The 20,797-nt window shown below is 50.1% G+C and overlaps 1 protein-coding gene across 6 annotated transcripts in view; it reads right to left on the bottom strand.

Annotated features, from left to right (window-relative positions):
• The window catches only part of CUX1 (cut-like homeobox 1), a 460,382-nt gene that overhangs the window by 79,756 nt on the left and 359,829 nt on the right, over window positions 1-20,797 (bottom strand). For 5 of the 6 annotated variants that reach the window (XM_006859668.1, XM_006859669.1, XM_006859672.1 and 2 more), the window contains 3 exons: window positions 11,050-11,108; window positions 7,397-7,445; window positions 6,356-6,452 (listed from right to left, as the gene is read on the bottom strand). In XM_006859668.1, coding sequence (XP_006859730.1) covers window positions 6,356-6,452; window positions 7,397-7,445; window positions 11,050-11,108 — 205 coding nt within the window. Of the gene's footprint in view, window positions 1-2,249; window positions 2,352-3,583; window positions 3,650-4,748; window positions 5,421-6,355; window positions 6,453-7,396; window positions 7,446-11,049; window positions 11,109-20,797 lie in introns of all 6 variants that reach the window. The other variant, XM_006859667.1, reaches the window with a different exon arrangement.

Here is a 20,797-nt window from a genome sequence, read left to right as displayed (position 1 = left end):
TGTTGCTCAGTGCTGTTGAGTCGGTTCTGACTCATAGCGACTCCCGTATAGGGTTTCCAAGGAGCAGCTGGTGGATTCTAACTGCTGACCTTGTGGTTAGCAGTCCAGTGCTTATCCTACAGCACCACAACAGGACTCCACATTCTTGTGTACTGGACTCCAAAATTCTAGTGTTTCCTGTCAAAGTTTGGGGAAAGAACTTTCCTTGGCAACTGTACTGAGCGATGAGTCTCCCAGTGACAAACAAGTGTATCTGGGTGAGACTGAGTGGGTCATAGAGGTTGGCCGGCAATGGGGGCCCTCTCCCAGGGCAGGGGAGAAGACAGTGGGAGGTCCCTGGCCTTTGCCACGTTGGGGCAGTTACCAACACAGCTGGGCCTCAGCATTTCCACCTGTAAACTGGGATGCCAACCCACTACTAGCTCAATGACTCTTGACTCAAGCTGACCCCCTGGGCTTGCTGACATGCACACGGCCATGTTCAGCCCTGGCCTAGCATCTGTGTTTTGAGCCTGCTCCTGGGCGCCGGTGATGTGAGGCTCTAGTTACAGCCACTAGCAGGATGGTCCTGGAGGTGCTCCAGCTTTGATGCTTTCGGAGCCCATGACCCTGTGACCTTCTCCCCTCTGTGTCACACTCCCACATAATGTGCCTTCCTGTCTGGGGATACTGTGGCGTAAGCACTGGACGGCTAACTGCAAGGTCGGTGGTTCAAGCCTACCAGTCGCTCCTCGGGAGTAAGATGGGACAGTCTGCTCTTGTAACAATTTACAATCGTGGGAACCCTCCAGTTGGAATCGACTCCCTAGCAGTACTTGGTGAGGAAACCATGCACGCTGCCTCTTCATCTGGTTTAAACGTGCCTGAGGGAACCTCTTCCGGTACTTGCTTTACGGGGGGGACTTCCCTCCTCCCATTCCAATGACCCCATAGCACCCCTGCAATGCACCAGTTTGCAGATGAAAAAACTGAGGCTCAAGGAGGAAATAGGCAATCAAGGGAGCCAGATTCTGGACCCAGTCTTCGGCCTCATCTAGCTGTGTTTTCCACGTGGTCTGCTTGCCTTGTCAATAGCCCCCCCCAGGAGGCAGGTGGGCATAACCCGTAACCCTTCCCTATTTGAGCAAGCTCCGTCCACTGTCAGGCCTCAGATCCCACCCAGGAGCTCCCTGTGGGTCTGGGATCATTGGAAGGAGGCAGGCAGCAATAAGGGGCTCCCCTCTACTGGGGCAAGGGCTGGTGGAGTTGGGCTTCTCTCCATGTAATGAGTTTGGCTTAATTATTTGAACTCTGAGCCTGACTTTCAGAATTCAGAATACCAGGACTGCAAAACCTATCTCCCCAGGTTGTTGCAAGGACAGTCTGAGCAGGAAAGTGTCGGTGGAAATGGCCAGCCCAGCCTGGTTCTCAGACGGCAGTCCCGAACTCAGGTGCTGAACGATCTTGGGCAGGTGGGAGCCCTAGAGGAAGCTGGGCCGACAGGTGGTGTGACGTGTGGTGTGAGTGACGAGGTGGTGGTGGCTTGTGCTTGGCTACTGTGGCTGCCAGCCAGGAGGCCAGGTGCACGGTGCAGGGGCCCCGGGCAGGCAGGAGTGTGGAGCCAGGGGATCCCCTAGATGTTGCTTCCTCCCCATCAGAAGCTCTGAGCTGGTTCTGCAGTGCGACACATGTCACCAAAGACCAACGGGGGGAAAGCCGGTAAGGGGGGAGTCCCTGGGAGGTGCAAATGGTTAACGAGGTTAGCAGCCCAGTGCCTAACCCACTGTGCCACCAGGGCTCCTCTGCCCCTGCTGAGCAGTGCTCAGTTCCACCGAGCGGCTTGAGAACTCCCCCTTTCATCCATTCTTGTTTCTGCTGCATGTGGGTCAAGTGGCTACTTTTCATTTCCAGATCTGACACTATCCAAGTAAGTCTGCACTGAGTTTAAGGCAGACACTTGATACCAACCGAATTAGCTAATTTAAGTCTTAAAGTGGTTAAATCAGCTAATTTCAGTGGCTTAAATAAATTTAGCCACTGAAAAGGAGACTCCAGGCTAGGGGAGCATTCCTGAGTCCATGCTAGGGAATGACATTCTAGAAAAAAATGAGTAAGATAGATGTTAAACAGACCTGCTCCACTTTGCAACTGTCAAAGTGCTTAAAAACATATATTCATTGTGTTGTTTTTTTTTTAAAAGTTAATTACTGCTGACCCACAGACCCCTGACAATTCTTTTAATTAGTTTGGAAGCAGGAGAGGGACCGCACCTGATTTCTGTACTTGCAGCTCCCTTTTGGCTTGCTCCAGGATGGACTTGATGGCTTCGTCAGAGCCGGTTTCGGAGGCGCGGATCCGGGTCGTGATGTTACCTGCAGGGAGAAGCCACACCAATGACACCAAAGCCACACCTGGGATAAAACACAGCGCTGCACCAAGACGGTGTTCTGACACAGAGCCCATGGACAGGCTAGGCATGGCAAGGAGGCTGGTGTGGCCTTCTAGGTCCCTGTACCTGCTGTGGACGCAAAGTCATAGCAGGTTTCCTGCTTCATCGACCTCGTAGTACATATTAGTCTACAAGTGATGACCCTGCCCCCATGGGTTAGTATCAGGGAGAACACATCATTTCATCAGTATATAGACACACATAAAAAAAGGAGAAATCTGAAGGGAAGACTTTCTCATAAGTCATTTAAAAACAACAGCAACTCCTTTGACTTGGGACTATACTTAGACTGCACAGTTCTTTGAGGCTGGTATCCCAAACAGGGAGAATGGGAGAGAAAGGAAAAGAGTTGAGGCTGATTATCAACACCTATGATACAGAGGCAGAGACTAACAATTTTCTTATCTATTATCACAGTGTGTTTTTAAAAAATTTGTGAACAAGGAGAGAAGTCTGCAGAAATCCCTCAAGGACTGGAATCCTCCTGTCAGTCACACGGTGATGCTTTGCAGAATAATCATGCACAGACACATTAGAGCCACTGCAGCCCAGGGGCTGGCCCCAGATCCTTCTGGAAGCTGTCCAGGAATTTTAATTTTTCACTATTTACGAAATATGAACTGCCACATGAAAGCATTTCAAAATGAGTATACCACCGGGACTCGGCCCATTACAGACGCAGCTCCAAAGAGCGCAGTGGGGACTGCCTTGCCAAGGTCCGTGGGAAAACAGATGACATTTGGAAGAGGTCCGCTCTGGAGAACCTCTAACATCTTTCAGACGTCAGCACATGAGGAAGCAGCAGTATCTCATTTAACCACGTCCCCTGCTTTTTCTCAGAGCAACCACTGCTATTCTTATGCGTGCTTCAGAGAAAACTGGAGGGTGTGGTTTGAGTCTTCCGGGGCTGGGACTCACTCTCTAGGGGCTATCCCCTTCTCACCTGTACTGCACGCCCGTAAATCTGGGATCGGCAGTGCAGGAGGAAGGGCACGTGAGTACTTGAACCCGTGCTTTGTTTTATACTTACTAGCTGTTTTTTCATCAGGTTCCAGGCCAGAATCACACTGCACAGTTTTAAGCAAAATACACAGCTGAGGACATGCTGCTTCCTAAGTTACCGACTGCAAAGAAAGACACCTGCCTGCAACATACCTTCAGACCCATTTCTTCGTTTCGGTACTTCCTGAAATAGTCTGTTCAGGCTCTGGCCTGGATTCTCTGTTGAAAAACAAGTGTGGTAAGAACAAAACAATCAGGGGAATGGCGGTGTTGACGATATGGGCTGCGTGACATGAAATCTGAGCCACCTGCCACTACCTAAGGGGCTCCAGGGCTTCCTGTGCACCTTGGGAGTTACTAGAAACTTCTGGGAGGCCCTTCCCTCACTGACTGGGCAGCAGAGGCCATGGCTGTCCTGCAAGAGGCGATCAGACCGACCTGAGAAGCGGACAGAGGGAGGGAAAACTGCTTCCGAGCAAATCGCCCACCAGCCCCCAGAATGGAGCCCCACATTAATCATCCGGAGACATTCAATTTCAGTTAACATCACCATAAAAAAAAGCCCCGTGTTCTTTGTGCAAATTGATGCGGCTCCAAAACATCTCCTTTCTCCATCTGTGTGAGGCTCAATTTCAAGTTTCCAATGAGTCGGATACAATTCTCTCCCCAGATCACTGTCATTTACTGGAATGACCCCCCTGTTCCTACGAGGGAAGGGCTTTTGTAGCCTATAGGTGTGGCTGCCTTTAAAAACCTTTTGATGGAGGGCAGGGCAGGAATGGTTTTATAAGCAAACTTTCACGAATTTTTCTCAAGGAGGGCAGAGTTTGTTCCTAACGCTAAACAAATCCTAATGGAACGTAGACATGATTAAGCTGACCACAGAATGTACTGGCCTCTGTGGGGTAAGGGAGAGAAGAGAAGGTGTGGTTGATTATATTCTGCCCCAAAACCAGGTCCTTCTGGGGGATGCATCGGGCTGATGGCACCCGGGGGATCCTCCAGCACCGAGGGCCAGTCTGAGCAGCAGGCCCCAGACATACTGGACACTGTCTGTACTCTCCTTGCCTCTAATGCTCGTGCACTGAGCTTATACATGCTAGTTGCTCAGTACAATGGAAAGGCCCGCTCTCCACAATCTACCAGCTTTACCTCGTGCCCGCTGATAGTTGAGCTCTGAAAGTATGGCAGAATTGAAAAGCATCTCACCTGATGTGATGTACAAATGTTTTAGTGCACACACAGACAGACACACAAGTACACACAGTCAGCTGTGCCACGGGCTTGGCATTGGTGCCAACCCACGAAAGGTTCTCACCTCTTTGTCTGCCCTGGATGCTGCGGAGAGCCAAGATGTTCTGCTCATCGGAGAGGAACTGCTTCATCTTGTGGAAGGGCTCCTTGCCTCGAACAGTCAGTTTATTCCACGGCTTGGGCCGGGCTAGGATCTCGCTCACGGACCCTTGAGACAATCCCAAGACGTAATGTCCAAAAATGCGCTGTCCGATATTGTGCTTGATCAACTGCTCTTTGACCTGCCGGGCAATCTCGGCTGTGTCCATCTCCTCGCCCTCAGAGGTGCTCCCAGCACTTTCGGACTGGCTGGGAGAAGGGGCCATGCCATTGACATCTGGGCTCTGCTGTAATGGACTTGGGGAAGATATGGAGTTTGTGGTGTATGCACCTGTTGGGAAAATCATGCTTGTGCTTCCGGCTTCCTGCACGGCCTTGGAGTAGAAGGATTGCATTAGCTGTCGCTGGAGGAGAGAGTTTAGTGCAAATTTTCCTGTAGAAGCCGGGGGTAGGCTGGGGCTTGCCAGGGATGAGCTGAAAAAGTCTTGACTTAACCCCGCTGGTGAGAACTGGTGTGTACCGTTAGTATTGGAAGCCTGCTCCCCCGGGTTGCGGGGCAACTGAGGAGGAGGGGAGGCCGGCAAGGGTCCAGGACGCCGACTCTCAGGCTGGTCTTTCCCTTTTCTCCTGGCTGACCCTACAAGGAAGGGCAAACATAATGCATTATGGGGGATTCAAAAGGGAAAAAAAACCAAGACCAAAATGCAAAGTGTGCTCCATAAAAGGGAAAAAAAAAGTGCCGATTTTCACAAGGGCCAATGAGGTGTGTTGGTTTGTTTTTCAATTGAATTTTTAAATTAGCCAAACAAGGCCCCCCAAAACAAGCAACATGCATTTCATGTTTGCGCCTTTCTTGTACGTTGCAGCCTGGAGAATCCCCTTGGCATCGATTCAAACTCCTACGCGTGGCAAAAGGAGCCGGTGACACACACGGTACAGGGTACAGAGTTGACAGGTCGCAGGCCTCGGCGGGCCCCTAGCATTGCAGCTATTCCCAGAGGGCCCCACCTGCGGAGCAGCAAACACTGACATTTTAGGACCATGGATTCTCTCACACCACCTGCTCTGCGGCGAACGCACCATCACAAGTCCACTCGATCGAAGGCACGCACATGGTAAGAATGAAATATCGTCACAGCCCCACGACACACCTTTCCACCATTTACCAGCTGTCCAAACCAAAAGCACACCAGTAACACCACCATTGTGGGACGAGCAAAAGGAAGCTAAGGATGGCGGACGCACCCCTCCAGGTCTCTGACAAAGCCTGGGAGGTCCAGAGAGACCACCAAAGCAGCCCCCAAACACCAGGAGAGAGGCAGCGTGTGCCTCAGCTCCCACAGACTCACAGCACAACTACAGAGGGGCCACAGAGCCAACATTCCCGAGTGGCCCTCTCTGGTCTCTGACAACACTTCCTCCGCCTGACCCCTCACAATCTCGGCGTTTTGCCCATCTAAATAGGGCGGAAAGGCGGGCGGAGCAGCAGCGAGGAGAGGGCGCCAGGCAGCAGCCCAGCGCACCGGCCTCGTCCTCGACCCTGCCAAGCACCACACGCGCGCACCAACCTACCGCTCAGGTCGCTGTTGGAGATGCGCAGCGCAGCGTTCTCAGACTGCAGGGAGCGGTTCTTCTCCAGCAGAAGCATCTCCAGGGGCTTGGACGTGTCCTAGACGGGGCAGAGCAGGGCTCACACTGGGCCGGCCACCCCAGGCCCCCCTACCCACTCTCTCTGTCTGGTTCTGGCCCATGTGACAGACAGCTTGTTTCCCCCAAAGATTTTGAATGTACACGTGCAAAAAACTGCAAGTTCCTTTTAAAGGCATTCATTTCACTTAAAATTTGAAAAATGTTCTGGAACCTACACATCTTCTAGACAATTAATTCTCTTCATCTTGTTACCAGACCCAGGCTGTGAATACATCGGCTACCTTCTGGGCATGGGGGACGGGAGCCTCCCACTGTTAGTGGCCAGTACAGGCCCTCACCCCACTGCCCGACGCTGCCCCTCGCCCTGTGAGGCAGCGGATAATTCAAATCTCCAGCCAACGCCTTTCCAGCTCATCCTGACCACAGTCCGAGATGGCTTTTTATTCCCGGTCAGAGTGCCTGCCCACGTTGTAGAAGGCCACAGCTCCACTCGAACTGGGCTACAGTTCAGAAGACAGAAACTATTTCTTGTCTCAGTTTAAGTTGAGACAATTTGCTTTCACCTGGCTCAATGTTTTTGGAGATTGAGTCAGCAGCTGTGTGCCATTCTTCCCCCTCAAAACAGAGTCCTCACAGGGAGACAGAGTAACGTGCTGCCAAAGACCACACAGCCCTGGGGTGCGGGTGCCTGTGATGCTGTGCCCATGAGATGAGTAGGCTCGTGTACCACACAGCCCTGGGGTGGGGGTGCTGTGATGCTGTGCCCATGAGATGAGTAGGATCATGTACCACACAGCCCTGGGGTGAGGGCGCCCGTGATGCTATGCCCATGAGATGAGTAGTATCGTGTACCACACAGCCCTGGGGTGGGGGCGCCCGTGATGCTGTGCCCATGAGATGAGTAGGATCGTGTACCACACAGCCCTGCGGTGTCGTGCCCACGAGATGAGGAGGGCCGTGTACCTGCGTCCCAGCTCCCTCGGAAGGCGCGAACTCCATGGATTTCAGAATACTGTGGAGAGCAAGACAGAACCGTTACTTTCCCCGTACAACCTCCGTCACAAACACGCTAATAAGGTGCTGATGTTACAATTTCTTGCTCTTCAGGAACTGAGGAGCTGACAACGGTAATGACTTTCCTGGCTGTAAAATAGTCGGGTAATGTCTCTAGAATAATTCTTCAACTAGCAGTTGGCTAGCAAAAGCATCTTGCCCAGCTTGTGAATCATTCCATATGGAATGACACCAAGTCTGCTCAAGAGCTTCATTTGATTGTTTGGTAAAAATATAACATTGTCGCAGTTAGAATGTATTTATGAAAACTTGTACCGAGGAAGCAAGAGAGGGAGCTCAGACGTTTCCTTTGGCTTCGGCACCTGGGACCAGAGAGACCTGCCACTTGTAGGTGGTGGTGGCAAGCTCCACTTCTGTGCAGCCGGCTGAGGCAGGAGGGCCAGGCGGACTGGCCTCTTTCCCCAGGCATGCTCGCTTCAGTGTCTTTGAACACTTCTAACAGGCCCAACAGCTGGTCTGTCCAAGTTACTACAACTGGGGTTTGTGGCATGGGACCTCGCTCTCTAGCTGCGGGGCTATCAGGGTGAGAAGGGGATTTGAACCTGCATTGTTCTGGAGACAAGGGCAGGAAGGCATGGCTGCACAGTTGGATGGTGGCCGGCTGCAGGGGACACACCAGGCCCTGAGCACACTGCACTGTCCTGTCCTCTGGTAGCCACGCGTTAGCTCTGCCCCTCTTTCAGCTCAGCAGATCTGTCCTTGAGAGATCAAGGGGTGTAAAACTGGTACCGCAGGCAACTGTGCCCAAAACATGTGCAGTTCCATCCCTGCCCTGGCTGCTCTCCTGTTTAGTTTTGGGATTTGTTCTGAGTTTACTTGTGGCTGTATCTCTGTAGGGACACTCATCATGTAAAGTAACAATAGGAGCTACCACGGGTGAACCCAGATGTGTATCCTACAGGGCACTACTGAAGGCATTCAAGAAGGGCACATCAGGACAGACAGTGAGACAGCCAGGCAGCCTGACAAGTGGCCTTTCTCAGTGGTCTCCACAGGGTTCACGATTATGTCCTTGTCCCTTTCTGTATTTTTTCTGATCCTGTCATAAAACATTAAGTTGATATATTAACTCCAAAATGCAAATTTCTCTTCATTTGTTGTTAGTTCTGTTGAGTTGGTTCCGACCCACAGCAACCCTGTATAGGGTTTTCCAATGAGCCGCTGGTGAGCTTGAACCACCAACCGACCTTGCAGTTCAAATGGCTTTGCATTCTGGTGCAGTTACCCACAGCGCCACCCCAGGGCTCCTCTATTCCTTTAGTCAACCCATATTTACTAGCACCCTCTTAACTGCCTGCAACGTTCATCTCTCACAGATCCAAATAGCATGTGAAAACCCGCTGGGGATTCATCTGGTGGAGATGGGGGTTCAGCTTCATGGGGAATGAAGACTTCGTGATGGGCCTTGGAGGAGCAGGCTGTTTACAGACCACTGTGATGGGTGAGGGGTCCTGGGAGGTCTGGGACAGCTGAAGGAGGCAGACACCATTCCAGAGGTGCATTCGTGTCACTCGGATGTGGGGGCCATAGCATATGATAGCACGTGGGTCACAGGTGTGGCAGGCAGTTCCAGGGGGCAGCAGGATAGGCAGAAGGGAGGGAGGGAGGAAGGCAGCTGACCACTAGGCTTCAAGTGAGTCTGGTCACCCCAGAGTGGCAGGGCAGGGTTGGGTGTGGAGAAGGACTTCAAACTCGGACTTTCTCTGATGCAAAATCAGGAGACGGCACATTTTGTTTTTTGTTTTTTAGAATAAGGGAAAACTAGGGCAGGGGAAACAGGTAAAGATCAACCAGGTAAAAAATGTAAAGACCAGTTGCCAGCATTTTCTCCAGAATGAAGTTCAGAAGGCTGGAAGAGTTAGAAAACATGGGGGAATGGAAATGGGAAACACAGGAGAAAGGATACGTGATGCTCACTGTTAATGGTGTGAAACAAAATGAGTAGGAATTGTTGAATGGAAAACTGATATGCTTTGTAAACGTTCATCCAATTCACAATTATAAGCTGGAAACAAACCAACCCTCAAAGCTCCAGAAGTTGCCACCGAGTCAGTTATGACTCACGGTGACCCAATGTGTGTCCCGGGCTTTTCAGTAGAGGGTTTTTAGGAAGCAGATCACCAGGCTTTTATTCCAAGGTGCCCTGGTTAGCCTTAGAACTCAGTGTGCTAGTTAGCAATTGCATGCCTTAACTGTCCATCTCACAAGCTATCACTCTCACTATGTTGCACATGGCGTGGGGGACAGGTGCTGGCAGAGGCTGCCTGCAGTCCGCACCAAGGAGAGCCACAGGAAGGCAGTGGCGAGGAGGTGTGGAGCCAGGCTCACTAGGGAAATGAGGAAGGTCAAGACTGTGAGACCTACTGGTGTGGGGGTCAAGAGGTCCCAGAGTCTGCCACCAGCAGGGAGGTGTCGGGGGGGGGGCCTGAGTGGGTCTGGGCTTACTTTCATGGGAGACACTGAGATCAGTACGAGAGGCCGTAACTGATGGACTAGGATGAGGGAGCAGGGAGGAAGGGATCCAAGGCCCAGGCTGGTGTTCAGTCTGCAGAGAGAGAAAGTGGAAGCAAAGACAAGAAGGAGATTCGGTTTCTTTCAGAAGCAGAGGTGGAGAGTCAGCTAAGTGGCCAGGAAGACAGCTGGGGGCAGGAGAGAAGGATACGGGATGAGGAACAGGCTCTCGTGGGGAGCACAAACCCAGCATCCTACGGACCCAGTGACGTGAATACAGGGAACTGTGGTCAACACAAGTCACAAAGGGTGGGGATGCTGGCAGGCAAGGTGGATGGTTAGGGAAGAGTGTGGGCATTATGCTAAGGCTGACTGTGGGCTCCAGGCTGGAGAGGATCCGCTGAAGCCCAGAAAATGATGGACTGGTGAGGAAGGCGGGGGCGCCAGGGCAGGCTTGGGAAGGAGTGTGAGTGGCTGGGCTGGAGAATGTGGCATTGTCATGTCAGCTGGGGCCTCGTACATGGGCTGTAAGAGGTTGGGAGAAGAAGGTTCTGGAGTTCAGGAGGCCAAGCAGTGTGAGGCCTCGTGCATTGTGTAAACTGGAAAATGTTTCTCCCTGCAGCTTTGCTTCTGTTTGGAAAAATTACAGCTGAAAACAAGTTCGTATTTTATTCTGTCTTGGTGTGGCACTGTCTGAGAAAGAACTGGACTGCAAGGTCGGTTTGAATTACAAGGTCAGCAGTTCAAAGTCACCAGTAGCTCCTTGGAAACCCTACACAGGGTTGCTATGAGTCAGAGCTGACTGGATGGCATGGCACTTAACGAGAAGAAGAAAGGCAATGTCTCCTTGGATTCTGTGCACACTTGAAATGCACAATTTTATCAAAAGCCCAAGGAATGTGGGTCTTAGTGCAAATACCCAACATCAGGTAGTCCAGGACATTGTTCAGTGGTAGCTCCCAGAGTGAATTCACGTGTATCTCCGAGGCTGATGCCCACTGTCCTGGGACCACCGCTGCCCAGGATTTTGTCGGCACACGTGACTAACAAGACATAACTTATGAAAGGTCAAGCAGGCCCCTCCCACTTACTTTAATTCTTTCTTCACTTCCTCATAGTCGGCCTGCCCTTTGAGCTTTTCTTCCAGTTGCTGAAAGAGAGGGGGATTCTATTAGAGGCAATGCCAGAAAAAGGGGGCGATAACATTCCTCAGCGGCACTCCCTAGAACAAGGTGCAGTCTGCCCCCAGTGGGAGCAGAAACACACACGTGAAAGCTGACCACGGATGGATGGTAGTCTTCTGGTCTGTTGCATGTACACACACATACCACCACCACACACTTATAACATACAATGTCACGAGTTTAGAAGGAAGAAAGTGCCACAAAACAGAACACACGACATGCCCATTTTGTATGAAATCCCAGAGGACACACCCCAGGAGGAAGCATCTGTGGTCGGTCCTGTGCTTCAGATGCTGGGCTTTTAGGAGAGGAGGCTGGTTCATGGGGGTCAGTGGCTTCTCCGAGTCTTAGCAGGGAAGATTCCCCTCCCTGAGGAGATGGTGCCCACCTGCCCCTGGCCTGGAAACCCTGACCAGCAGGATGCAGTAGGTCTCGGCTGACCCCCGGGCCCAGGGCTGACCCCTTCAGCAGGCTCTGGACCCACACCATCATTTAGCATGGTCCAGAGTCCAAAGAGAGACATCCCATTTCCAAAGTATGAGGCCAAAGTCTTGTTAGGGGGCTGCTGTCTGCCCAAAACCACACTGTATCCACTTGTACACTCCTCTGTGTTTGACATCCCAGAAGCCAATTTGAACAAAAATCTCACTAATACTGGGCTCCAGGATTTTCGGGCTAGGCAGTGCCCTCTGGCACAGGGTGGACAATGGAAGGTACGTCCATAAGGACGGTGGTTTTGGACTAGCTTGCTCCTGGGGGGAAATGCGGCAGCTAGACTTACAACAACTTGATGGCTTGGTGGGGAACCCGGGTCCCACCTGCTTCCAAGGTTGGGGTGAGCCACTGATGTCTCAATTGCTAGCCCTTCCCCATTCCCAGCCTTTCCAGTTGTTGTGACAATGGTTGACAGCGGTGGAGCACATTCTAGTGGGCTGTGACGATAGCCCACTAGCCCGTTAGGCCTCTGCAATCATCCGAATCCCAACCTGCCTTCGCTCTTCACGGAATTCAGCCAGCCTGTCTCCTTCTGCTATCTTTGTGACAGCTCTTGTGTATGTAGTTCCCATTGCGTATAATTGTTCTGCCCTAGTTCCTTTTCAAGCCCTCTTGCCAAACGTATGTATTAGAATGGCTTTCTCGGTTCATCATCAAACAGGGGGTAGCATACACTCATTCTCCTGTAAGATTCTCAGAAGGAAGCGATCATGGCCTTCTTTTTGCTGCAGTCAAACAGCAGGATGTGCTAAGGCCAGCCCTCCCAACAAAAGATTACCCAGTGTTGCTGGCATGCATGAGCACTGTGGAAGTCACTCGATGGGATGTGGAGGACAGAAAACTTGGTCACCCTCAGAGATGTGGGAGAGAGACAGGGAAGTGGGTGGTTAACAGGGGCCAAGGCAGACTTCAGACTGAGGAGGAAGATGGTTGGTACCTCAAGTCCGGCTCTGTTACCCACAAGCGGCTCACTGTGGCCATGTTAATCGCTCTCACTGTGGCGTGGGAATAACACTGTGTGTGAAGATAGGCCAGTGAAAGTCTAAGACAGAAGGGCTCTGGGCCCCCATTAGCATCCCCCTGAAGGGTATGGGATGGCTTCCTTTGCAGACCTGCACTCAGCCCCATGAGGGGACTTTAAGACTAGAAGCCAGTGAGGTCAGGTTTTCACTGAGAATGAAGTCAGTCCCACTAAAGCGTCTACCACGGAACTGGGGACAGCTTATTAGGAAATGACCACGAGCTCTGTAAGCCTCCACTGCCATTTCTGTGTCTTTGGGCAGGTAAGAAGGCCTGGTGGCACAGTGGGTCAAGCAGTCGGCTGCTAAACACAAGGTCCTGCTCTGCAGGAGACAAGCGAGGCTGTGTGTTCTGGAAATCTTGGCGATCCCAGGGAGCAGCTGTAGGGAGCAGGTCTACTCGGTCCTACAGAGTTGCTATGTGTTGAATCGACTCGAGGTGGGTTTGGTGTGAGTTTTGGGCAGATGAGTTGAACAGACCGTCCCTTCCTATACCTCTTCTGCCTCTGCGCTCACGGGCAGCTCTCTGTTCGTGTTATCTTGAGGGAATGCAGCATTTCCAAACTCCACTTGCAGTGGGTGGGAGCGGGGAGGAAGAACCACACGAGTGTCCTCAGGTTGTCTCCTGCTGACATAAGACCAACCTGAATCCCATTCCTTGCTCAGAAACTCCTTTCTGGGAACCCAGAAAGTCCTGGAACGTGGGAGGGACAACAAGCACCGTGGCCTGTCATTCTATGAAGACAGACTCTCAGGCCAGGGTGCTAGGTCTTCATCCCAAACACCATTCAGCTGTTGTCCAGTGTCTGTCTGCCTGAAGAAAGGCCCAACCACTGCAGTTCCACAGTGTGGCCCCTTCGGCCTGAGGTGGTCTCAGTCAGGGACAAGTGACAGAGTGGAGGTGAGACCCAGCTGTGCAGAGGTCATACCAGGTGCTGTGAGTCTGGGCCAAGACCTGCCCTGCCATGCATGTGGTATGACCTTGGACAAGACCCATAACTACCTTCAAGCCTCAGTTTCCTCATCTCTACAGGGGGGCAGTGGCACACACCTTAGCATGCTGTTGTGAGGATTCAGTGACGTGTACACACTAAGTGCTTAGAACAGTGCTTGCCACCCGGGAAGCACTCGGTAAATGATGCTACTGCTGTTCTCAGAGTCCTGGCAAGGCGCTGTGCGTTAATGCGCTGGACTGCAAAGTTGGTTTGAACTGCAAGGTCGGTGGTTCAAGTTCATCAGCGGCTCCTCGGAAATGCTATACAGGGTCGCTATGGGTTGGAACCGACTCAACGGCACCTTGTTGTTGTTAAGTGCCATCGAGTCGGGTCCGACCCATAGCGACCCTGTACAGGGTTTCCGAGGGTGTAAATCTTTACAGGAGTAGAAAGCCTCATCTTTCTCCCGCGGAGCGGCTGGTAGTTTCGAACCGCTGACCCTAAGGTTCGCAGCCCGATTCGTAACCACTACGCTACCAGAGCTCCTTAACGGCACCTTAACCCCAACAACCTTAACCCCAACAATTATTTTTATTATAGTTACTGCTGTTACTGTTACCCAGTATCCACTGCCATCGGGTTCATTCCAACTCGTAGCAGCTCTGTACACAGAGTTGAACTGATCTTTAGGAACACTGCTGAGAATTGCATCTTCAGGGTAGCAGGTGTCATCCAAACACAACCACTTTATGTGTCGAGATCTCATCTGTGGTTCTAAAACTTAGCAGGTGTTTGTCAAATGGTTCTTGAATTGTTAGATGAACAATAAATATATATGCAGTTCTTTAAAATTCTAGCTAAGACTAAAAGGAGAACATTTCATTTGAAATGCAAAGTATTTTGGCATGCAGCAAATTGGGCACTGAATTTCTAAGAGATCAATCTTTAGTCACGTTGAAAGGGCAGTCCTTCATGCACTTGGCCTACCAACTTCCAGGACCCCTGGGCAGGGCTGAGGAATGCAAAGACCTGTGGAGAGGCTGCGACTGCTGGCAGGGGTCCTGGGGTGAGAGGACCATCTACTGATGCTGGGCCGGGGGCAGATCCCAGAGGTGTTCTGATGCCTGAACCTTCCTGGAATTCTTTCAAAACACTTGGATAAAAGAGGAGGAATGGAGGCAGGAGCACATGGAGGAAGTGGGATAATGATGCTCCTGAGGAGATGACACGCTATGTGTATGAATGGCTGACTGGAAACCGATCTGCTCTGAAACCTTCAACCAATTCACACTCACACACAAACATGTGGGTTGGTGTGGGCATGCCCTACAGGGGTTCTGAGAACCCAGGAAGGAAAGACAAGACTGCCCCCACAAGGCTGGCTGAAGGGGTGATGTTTACATCGGAGGCCTTGCTCTTTCTCCCCTAAAGGCAAGGCTCTGGCACCCCAAACCCTTGAACTGGAGGGTGGAGCAGCGGGGCTAAAGAACTGACTCCGACTCTAGACAGAAAAGGCAGGCGCCCGTGAACAGCAAGGATCACCGACCACCTCCAACTTCCACAAGCTGCACCCCAGGGGCGATTCTCCCCACAGAGCAGTGCCCCCACAAAATCGAGGTCACCCGGATGCTGTGTGTCAGGACCAGATGGGCAAGGATCACCTGTGTGTGTGAAATATCTGGGTTTATTCATAAGTGATTCAGGGCGAGGGCTGCCTTTCAAAGGGGTTAACCTAAGGTTTCTATAAATAACCAGCTCTCTTAAAGCAGTTCAGTAAAAACAACTCTTCACAGCAAAGGGGCCTCGCAGTGCCTGCCGGATACCACCCCATCCTGACAGAACCCTCTCCGTTCCTGCCAGACTGCCTCCCAGGATGCTCCCCTGTGGCTTCCCGCTCCTGCCGGGCAGAGTCTCCATGCCTCTCTCTTTCCCCTTCTCCTCCAATCTGTGCCTTCGAGATGTATACAGGACCACACCATGGGAGGTTCGTTCCTGGGATGTTTGATATCAGGACTCATCTGTCCCTCCCAGGTGTGAGTCTCACCTCCTCCTCCCCTGCTGCGGGCGGGATGGCGGGGCCATGGTGTCAGAATATATCTGGACCAACAGGTGGGATGTCTAGGCTTGATCTTCTCAAACTCCCAAGACGGTCTCCACAGGGTAACTCCTCCCCAGTGGGGATGCTAGAGCTTTATAATCTGCCAAGTCTATGAGCTGCTCGGTGAAGCACGATGGGGGCACCTCAGTACAGAGGGAGGACGGGGCTCAGCAGGCACCAAGCACTCACTGCTGGGCAGGGGAGCTGACCTCACCAAGGAGGGCACAGTCTAAAGGCATGAAGGACTCTGGAAACCTGGCCATCAGCCTTTTGTCATGTTCCAGCACCCTGAGGGGTTCAGCAGGCCCCCACAATGGTATGTGCCCACCTGCAGAATTTATAAGGGGGCACAGAGGGTTGGGGGAGCAGTTTGGGAAAAGTCTCCCAGGTGATTCCCACCTACCAATGGGAAATACTGTTCTCCAAAAAGCATCTTGAGTAACAGAATTTTATCCTACAGGAGACTGGCATTCTTTCAGCTAGCCTTTCCTATAAATACGTGCTTTCCATTGAAGCTACAGGTAGCACTACCTCTGTGCTGTGGTGAGTACAGTGCAGGTGAGGGCCTATTACATTGCCTTTATAAGGAAAGGATTCCAACCAGAGACTGCAGGATACAGAGATATTAAAAATAGCAGCTTTACGCTGGCAGTCCGGCTACTGCATTAAGTACTAAGGCAGAATTGTCCTTTAGAGGCAGCATGGGCATGAATATTGTCAGACGAGGCAGGAGAAACATCTCTCATTTCGGAGGCTGTTTCAACATCTACTTGGGGTTTGAGAACACTCCACCCTATAGTGATGGAAAATGAGGAAATTGGGAAGGAAAGCTGCTAAGCGCTTAGCTATCACCCCCGGATATCTAAGGGAGGGGAAGAAATATGAGTGCAGAAAAGTAGAAAGTTTGACAGCACTAGAGACATAAAGCCATAAATCTCCCAATACACTCAACACAGAATGTACCACTAAGGACTGCTATGCTGGGTGATGAGAAAAGGGCCAAGACAAAAGATTCTAACGATTCATCTACCTGTGGAGAGCTGCCCCCACCTCTGGTCAGTGACGATGAGTAAACATACCTGGCTCCAAAGTCATTGTCAAATGTCCACGGCAAAACCGCCCTCCACGCCCAAGAACTTGAAACAAGCTGGAAGCTGGGTATCCTTTCTCAAAGAACAACCCCATCCAAGTGTCCCCTCACCCACCCCAATGTGCCATGGAGGTCTCCAAAGCTGAAAACTGTGATCTGAGACGAAGAAGATGAAGAGGAAAAGATGAGAGGGGAACAGGGGAGGAGTGGAATGGGGAAGACGGGAAGGAAACAAACCAAAGTTACTTGGAGAGTTACGGGGAACCTCTGGGAGCCTGTGGCCAGCAGTTCCATCAACATATCATCAGGTGGCTGATTTAACAGGTCTCACTGAACTGCAAGGTCAGTAGTTCAAGCTTACCAGCTGCTCCTCGGAAACCCTATACAGGGTCGTTATGGGTCAGAACCGACTCAACGGCACGTCACAACACCAAATTCATAAAATCTATTCTTAGTAATTAGCTGCTCTGTGTAGACTGGAGACCAGAAATGCTGCTGTTGATAGGTGTCTTCAGGTCAGTTCCGACTCACAGCAACCTGATGTACAAACAGAATGAAACGCTGCCAGTCCTGTCCTAGCCTCACAGTTGTTCCTATGCTTGAACCCATTGTTGCAGCCACAGTGTCAATCCATCTCATTGAGGGACTTTCTTTTGCTCATCCTTCTACTTTACCGAACACTATGGAGCATTCTGGCTGTACTGTATTTCTTCCTAGATAGATTTTGTTCTAGTAGTCCACAGCACAGTTTATAATCTTCTCTTATACCCTAATTCAAAGGCATCAATTCTTCTTTGGTCTTCCTTTTTCACTGCCCAGCTTTTGCATGCACATGAGGGAACGAAAATACCATGACTTGAGCCAGGCAGACATTAGTTCTCAAAGTGACAACTTTGCTTTTAATACTTTAAAGAGATCTTTTGCAGCCGATTTGTTCAATGCAATACATCATTTGCTTTCCTGACTGTGGCTTCCAAGGGCATTGATTATGGATCTAAGTAAAAATGAAATCTCTGACGATGTCAATCTTTTCTCCGTTTATCCTGAGGTACCTCATTGATTCAGTTTTCAGCAGAATCCATATAGATGGCTGTGTCTGATCTCCAGCAGGAAGTGTCTCACGTCTTCACTTTCAACAAGTGAGACTGTGCCAGCTGCATGTGCCTCCAATCCTGATGCCTTGTTCTTCATGATATAGTCCAGCTTCTCAGATTACCTGCTCAGTATATAGAGTGGGTAAGGATGGGGAAAGGATCCAACACCGACACACACCTTTCCTGATTTGTAACTACGCAGTAGCTCCTTGTTCTGGTCTTGATTTACACACAGGTTCTGCATGGGCACAATTAAGTGTTCTGGAATACCCATTCTCCACGATGTTATCCATAATCTGTTAGGATGTTATGAGCCACACACTTGAAGACTCTGTAGTCACTAAAGCACAAATAAACAACTTTTTGGCATTTTCTGCTTCCAGCCAAGATTTATCTGACGTCAGCAATGATATCCCTCGTTACATGTCCTCTTGAATCTGGCCTGAATCGCTGGCAGGTCCCTGTTGATGTGCAGCTGCAGCCAGTTTTGAATTTTCTTCAGCAAACCTGCCCTTGCCTGAGGTAGTACGGGTACCGTTATGTAGCTCTGCATCTGTTGGATCATCTCTCTATGGAATGGGCAAGGATGTGCAACTCCTGTTGGCTGTCTAGCTAGCTGTCTTCCAAATTTCTTGGCAGAAGCGAGTGAGCGCAGCACCTCCAGTAATGCATCTGTTTGCTGGGACATTTCAGTGGCTGTTCCATCAATTCCTGGAGCCTGTTTGCCACCAATGCCTTCAGTGCAGCTTGGAGTTTTCCTTGAATGCCACAGGCTCCATCCTAAATGGTTGAACGCTGCCAGTTCTTTTTGGTATGGTGAACTCTGTGTTCTTTCCATGTTCCTTTGATGCTTCCTGCAGTTGTGGGCAATATTTTGCCCATGGAATCCTTCACTACTGCAATTTGAGGTTTGAATTTGTTCTCCAGTTCTTTTAGCTTGAGAAATGTCAGCTGTGGCTTTCCCTTTTGGCTTTTGCACTCCAAAATGCACATTTTGTTATAATACTTTACACTGTCTTCTCTAGTCGTCCCACGACACTTTGCTTTCTTCCTTTCACCTTAGCTTCTCTACATTCTAGAGCAGGGGTAGGGAATGTCTTGGTCCGCAGGTCGGACAAGGACTGCGAAATCATTTGATCTGGCCCTGCCAAGGCAATCTCAGTTCTAATCATCACATTGTTTTTGTTAAGTATTGCTGACTCAGTTCCAACTCACAGAGACCCTGTATAGGGTTTCCGAAGAGCAGCTATATTTTAATCGCTGACCTTGCAGTTCAAACCGACCTTACGGTCCAGATAAGTATACCACACACTAGGCCATCACATCAGAGGTGAGTTAATCACACATTTGACCAAATATAGCAGGCTTATTTTTCAATTGGTAATTTTGCATTACAAATTTTGGCAGAAAAAGGTTTCCCCACCCCTGTTCTAGAGGAAGTTTCAGAGTCTCTTCTGACATTCATTTTTGTCTTTTCTTGGTATCCTTTTTTTTTTTTTTTAATTAAAAAGAATACTTAAAATTTTATTTTGTTGAAAAACTATTCTACCCTTTCTTCAGTATCATCCCACAACTCATTTTGTCTTTTGTCAGGGTTCAACACATCAATTCTGTGCTTGAGGTGGTCTCTAAATCCAGGTGGAATATATTCAAGGTCATATTACTGGCTCCTGTGGACTTGTTTTAATTTTTTCAGTCTCAGTCTGAACATTGGTGGTTTGTTTTACAGTTGGCTCCTGGCCTTGCTTTGGTTGATGATATTGAGCTTCTCCACTAATTCTTCCCACAGACGTTGCCAGTTTCGTTCCTGCGTATTCCATCCATCTGGTGAGGTCCATGCATACAGTCACTGTTCATGTTGTTGGAAAAGCGTTGTTGTTGCTAAGTGCCACTGAGTTAGTTCTGACTCCGAGTGACCCTGGATAGGGTTTCCAAGGAGTGGCTGGTGAGTTTGAACAGCCGACCCTGTGGTTCAAACCAAACTTGCAAGTCCAGTGCATTAACCGACAACATACACCAGGACTTGTTGGAAAAGGGGATTTGCAATGAAGAAGTTGTTGGTCTTGCAAATTTCCACCATGCCATCTCCAGTGTCGTTTCTACCACCAAGGCTTATTTTCCAACTATTGACCCTTTGTTGTTTTCAACTTTTGCATTCCAATCGTCAGTAATCATCAATGCATCTTGATTGCATGCTTGACCGATTTCAGACTGTCGAAATTAGTAAAGAGCTATACTTTTCTAGTCTTTGGCACCAGTGGCTGGTGTGTAAGTTTGAACAGTAGTCCTATCAGCCTGTGTTCCTTGCATGCTTGTGGAGATTCTCCTATCACCAATAACAAGGCCTCCCCAGAAGATTTCTGAATACTCTGTTCAGTGAAGAATGAGCTGCCATTCCTCCTGGCACAGTAGCTCATGCGACTAATTGTCCAATTCAAAATGGCTAGCATCAGCCCCTCAGCTCATGAATGCCTAGAATACTGATCTTTTATCATTCCATTTCCTAGATTCAGACTTTGTACATTCCACGTTCCAAACTGTTAATGAATGTTTGCAGGTGCTTCCTCTCATTTGTAGTCATGCGACATGAGCAAAGGTTTTGGTCAACCATGTCACTAAGGGCAAGTCTATTTGAGGAGGCAGCTTTTCCCCAGTCAGATATACTGTCTTCCACACCTGAGGCACTGTATCTGACAATGTTCTGTTGCTATTCATAAGGCTTTCACTGGCCTATATTTTTAGAAGTCGATCGTCAGGTCTGTCTGTCCTAGTCTGGAAGCTCCTCTAGTATTTGAAGTCTCAGAAATACCAGTGCTATAGCTCCCAGTGTAACAGCAACATGCAAGTTCCCACAGTATGACAAACTGACAAGACGATCCGAAAAGCCCCAAGAAGGTATCTCATTCATTCAGTTAACCTTCTTC

This window comes from Chrysochloris asiatica, unplaced genomic scaffold, assembly GCF_000296735.1.
Source record: "Chrysochloris asiatica unplaced genomic scaffold, ChrAsi1.0 scaffold00034, whole genome shotgun sequence".
NCBI classification, from domain to species: Eukaryota; Metazoa; Chordata; class Mammalia; order Afrosoricida; family Chrysochloridae; genus Chrysochloris; species Chrysochloris asiatica.
Note: the sequence above shows the minus strand (reverse complement) of the source record. Positions and strands in the feature narration are given on the sequence as shown.